Genomic DNA, 5,011 nt, shown 5'->3' on the forward strand with positions numbered 1-5,011 from the left:
TGTACACGCTCTTATATAAAATCTAATGAACTAGGCACTCGCAGCACGACAGTAAGAAAACTCCCCATGTGCGCTTTTTCTTATTCGTCCTCTCCTCCTTCCCATTTTAACGTCCACAACGTGTTCCCAACCGTGCGTGTTTTTCCCCAACTTGTTATACAACTTCGTTCTTCATTTGCTTAACACGCGAGGGAAGTTGTGTCCACCCTGCACGATGCAAATATGAACGATAAGAACAGAAACAGCACGTGCTTAATAGCTGAAGGGCACCCCTGCTCGGATGATGAAAATGCCAAATTGGAAGGCGAAAGAAACATAAAAAATCTAACTGCTCTGTTAAATTGTTACACCAGTCACGATGCTCAGGATGACATCAGCGATTTTTTAGCTAGCTCCTATAGAGGCTTCCTAGCGAATTCTATATGTGAAGAATTGAAGTTTGCCTCTAGCAGAGATCTAAACCATTTAATCGCAGTATGCCTTGATGTCATTAGGAACAATCACCAAACATTCATATACCAAAATATTTATTTCATCAGCCTGAATACGTTATTTTTTTTGCTAAACAAAGTCTATAATATAAGTGAATACTTGGAATGTTTGTCGTGCAAATTGTTTTACGATTTAATATTTGTTAACCTTTCGGGTGAACACAATCATATTGAAATATTTGCTAAATTGAATTATATTAATTTTTTTATCTCATCGAAGATTTTTAGCAAAATCATAGAGACACCAAATGACGATGTTGGCACACCCCCGGTTAACAAAATTTTGAATCTCCTGTCTATCGCACAGTTAGATGATGAGAGGGAGACTCCCAATTCGGGAAGAAACAGGAGAATAGATAGTACCGCAAGAAGGGTAAGGAAAAACGTCACTCATGGCAATACAATTTTGACGAATGACGCACATGTGTCTCCTTTTTTAAGCGCCCCCCGCATTTTTCCGCATTTGCGAGATAGCCCTCTGCTCCCCCACGTGAATCTTCAAACTGGGGAAATATTCGGAAACCAGATTAATAACAAAGTGTTACTATATAAAAGACAGAGAACAGGTGCATACGAACACCCTTTTCAAGAGGGAAAAAAGAAAACTGATCAACGTAACGGTGACACTGACACGGCTGTGGTTCACCCGAAGGAGGAAATAATCTTTAAACTTTTCCAAACGGTTATTCAGTTGGTCATCAAATCTGACTTAACCATTTATATCATACACGAATGCATAAATTTGTTGCTAAATTTGTGTGAGAAATATCACCAGGAATTACTCCTCTATGATTTTCTGTGGCTACACAAGTTTTTCCTAAAAAATGACACAACCGAAAAGGCACAAGGTTTCATTGCCTTCATATTACAGCTAATTACAAAGAGTCAAAAGAAAACGCAAAAACGGCTATTTCTTAAGCTGTTAAACGATTTTGATTCTTTTTTGAACCTCATGTTTGTGTCCAGCTCGGATATACGCGTGTACGCGAAGGAGTGTCTACTGTCACTAAATATTGCGAACGCACCTTCGGATAGCGATGAAAAGGTGGTCAAACGGCGTGGTGATACCGCGGAAAGCAGAAGAACGTGTGACATAACAATCCATGCACAAAGTCAGTTTTGCAAAATGATAAATTTAATTTTGTTCCACATGGATTATATCAATCATCTTAGCACTGACCAACCTGTAGACGAAAACGCCAAAGAAAGCAAATATGACCAGTTTTTTAAAAGCAGAATCGGGCAAGATCCTCTGCTGAAAAGGTATATAAGCGATCAAGTTAATGTAAAAAAAGTGAACTTATTTCGCGGAGATAAAAAGGAGCCAGATAAAAATACCATCATCAGGAATAATATAGTCGAAATGGAAATTTTGGTTAAAACGTTGGACTGCCTTTTGGGCCTTGTTCCAGACGGGACCAGCGCCAGCGTATGCTTTATTTTTTTTTTCATACACATTTTGAAGTTAATTAAAAGGCTAAGTAAAAATAGGAACTTGCAATTTCCGAAAGAATTTTTCTTCTTTGTGAAACATTTATTCATCCAAGCAGTGTACGTGCTCGAAGGCGTAGACAGGATGGAGGACAAACTAGCAAATGGAGAGAACGGCCGATCCATAATCGATCACTTCAGCATCGAAAATGAAGCAAGCTATAATAAAAGCGGAAGTGAGACCCTATTTGAGCAGAGAGAAGTGCAAAAAACGATTGGACGGATCCAACGACGAGCTAAAGAGAGAAGCGAAAAACCGTTGCTTCTCCTGCTAGAGGAAATGTATTCCACAGTTCTATTCTTTTTAATGCCACTTGAGGAGAAGTGGACCTTCCTAAACTCGTCCAATTGTTATTTTTTCAAACAAGTTCTGCTAAGAGTATCTCATTTTTACTACAAAAAAAAGGCAAGTGTAAATATGATGAAGTTCTTTTTTTTGGACAGCGTTTTTAGAAGAATTAAAAAAAGGACCAATTGGAAATTGAGCCACAGGAAGGTGCACCATGAGCTTCATTACTGGCACCGTCATCCGTATGTTTATTTTCAAGAGGAGGGCACTATTTCGCTAAAGGGGCAGCTAAATTATAAGAGGTATGCTGCCCTTTTTTTCCAAAAGACGGAATATATATCGGGGGAGCAGGCCTTCCATTTTGCGTTTTGCCTAGATTTTCTAAAAACGTTTATTCTCTTTGATAAATCGATGAGTTACGATTCAAAGTGGGGAAAATATAAAAGGCTAATTATAAGCATATGCAAAGCTCCAATTTTTAAGTACAAGTTTTTCTTACCCTCAACGAACACAAGCAGTTGCTTCTCCCAGGCAGTTGCAGTTCTGCACAATGTCTATTTGGGGATTTATACGAGTGGAAGGGGTAAGAAATTATTGCATGAAATTTCTCTTCTGCTACTATTGTGCTGTGACAAAGCACTAAGAAGCATTAAGAGGGATAATGTTATTTTTTATGGGGAAAAGGTGGGGGGTCCTAAAAGGTGTTACAAGATGAGGAGAAGTTCCTGGGACGGATTCCACCATGAAGGCAGAACGAAGAGAGGTGAACATGAAGAACCCATTAAAATCGGAAATACGTTTGAAAAACCGTTCAAGGAATATTACTTAAATAATTCTTTACCTGTTTTTATAGAATGCTTGATCGTCTTAACAGATATAGTCAAATTAAGCATCATGGGGTGCTGCACAGTTGGCAACACGCAGATAATAATAAAGAAATCCAAAATTGAGAAAAGAAAAAAGAAACATGGTACCTATCTAAAGAGTGAAAGAAGTTTAATTCTCTTCACTCACAGATATATGAGCAATTTCTGTAAATGCCTCATGAAGAAAACGAGCCAGGATTTTTTCTACAGCGCTCGAAAGTATGTACTGAGTTTTATTCAGCATTTGATCGCACTGAACACCATTTTAACGCTCAAATATAAATTAAGAAGTCGCAATAATTTAAGCGTAGATAAAATTTTGAGCTTTTGTTTTTATAACATTTTGACCGATCATGATGTAAGCGTTTTTTCAATAATATATTCTATTGCCTTTTCCGTGAAAAATTACCTAACGTTATGCGGGGCAAAAGTGAAAAAGTCAAACCATTATCTGGCTGTGTGCGATGATTTAATATTCCAAATTGTTGATGAGTATTACTCCTACGATTTCCCGTAAGTGTTTATGCGGCCGTTTGTGCCGCGGTTTGTGTCACCCCATTATACTGTCCGTTTGTCCTTCCCGCGTGTTGCACATTTGCTCAATTGCAATTTCGTGAAACATTTAATTATGATGATGTGTTTGTTTTGCTACATGGGGATGCCACTCCGTTGTTGCTTAACGTAATGTAGAGCAGTGTCCAGCAGGGCTGTAAATGACGCATCCAGGCCCCACAGTTATTTCGCCCATTTTCCCCTTTTTCCTTTTTACCATTTTACCATTTTTTTCTGTTTTCCCACCTTTTCAGCGAAACAAATTTATGGGAGGAGTACATATCTAAAACGGTTAACTTTGACTCGTTAAAGCACACAAGCGTGGATTGCCCCGGAGGATAAAGTAGCACAGTGAGTAGGAAGACACTGTAGCGCTATTCTGCTTATTCATGCGATGCCCCTTTTGAATGATGATTTGTTGCGCCTTTTTTGAAATAACATTCCGTATGTCATGTTTTATTTTACTTTATTTTTTTATTTTTTTTTGTGTCATCAATTTCGCTTGCTTACATTGGAGTTGTGCCCGTCTGTTTTTCTTGCGTTGTAAATTTGGAAGAAAAATTACGGAACAGGTCTACCTACTTTTAGGAACATTTTGCAAATTAGCAAAACGAATGCAGTTATGCAATGCGGTTAATTTTGTCCTGATTTTTATTTTATTTTTTTTCTGTTAGAACCTTCACTAGCACATGCGTAAATAGTCACAGCCACGTGTGCATTTGCAGAAATAGTTCTACATTAAAAATATCAAACAATTCGTGAATATATATGTTGAAAATGTGTCATTTATGGCAGTTAAATAATTTACCATGCCCTCTTGTAACTTCAATTTCTTAATGTTAACGGCAGGGGGGGCGATAAATTCTTTGACAGTTTACGTCATTTTTTTTTCTTACAAGCCAAGCGTACCAAAAAGGGGGAACAAAGGAAAGGGAATTTATCGTAACAACAGCACTGCGCAGACGTCGCAAAATTGGAGATTGATAGTGGCTCAGTTGTGTATCGCTTGGTGCCACTTCATTTGTGCTGTGTTAATCTTTGCCAACTGGTTAGTCCCCCCCGGCCTGTTCCGCGCTTTATCACAAAAAAATCTAGAAATTCAGTGTTCATTTGAGTAAAGTTATATTTTTCCCCCTCCCCTATGCACACATATGCATAAAAGGTAAAATAAAGAAATCATCCTTCTCTTCATTCGTTGAGTGAAAAAAAGTGGACGCTCCGGCATGTCCGCAAAGTTTGTAATGATGTATGTTATTGTACGCCAGTCTATTCTGAGAAATGGGGATCCCCAACACTGAGGAAAATGGAATGCTTCTCCCGTT

The 5,011-nt window shown here is 38.2% G+C and overlaps 1 protein-coding gene across 1 annotated transcript; it reads left to right on the forward strand.

The window, feature by feature from the left end:
• Positions 1–222: 222 nt before the first annotated feature.
• C922_02176 (hypothetical protein) lies at positions 223–4,031 on the forward strand (the record flags this gene model as incomplete). Its single annotated transcript, XM_008817775.1, has 2 exons — positions 223–3,650; positions 3,944–4,031. The coding sequence occupies 2 exons, from the start codon at positions 223–225 to the stop codon at positions 4,029–4,031; spliced, it is 3,516 nt and encodes a 1,171-aa protein (XP_008815997.1).
• Positions 4,032–5,011: the final 980 nt, after the last annotated feature.

This window comes from Plasmodium inui (assembly GCF_000524495.1).
Source record: "Plasmodium inui San Antonio 1 unplaced genomic scaffold supercont1.7, whole genome shotgun sequence".
In the NCBI taxonomy this organism is placed as follows: domain Eukaryota; phylum Apicomplexa; class Aconoidasida; order Haemosporida; family Plasmodiidae; genus Plasmodium; species Plasmodium inui.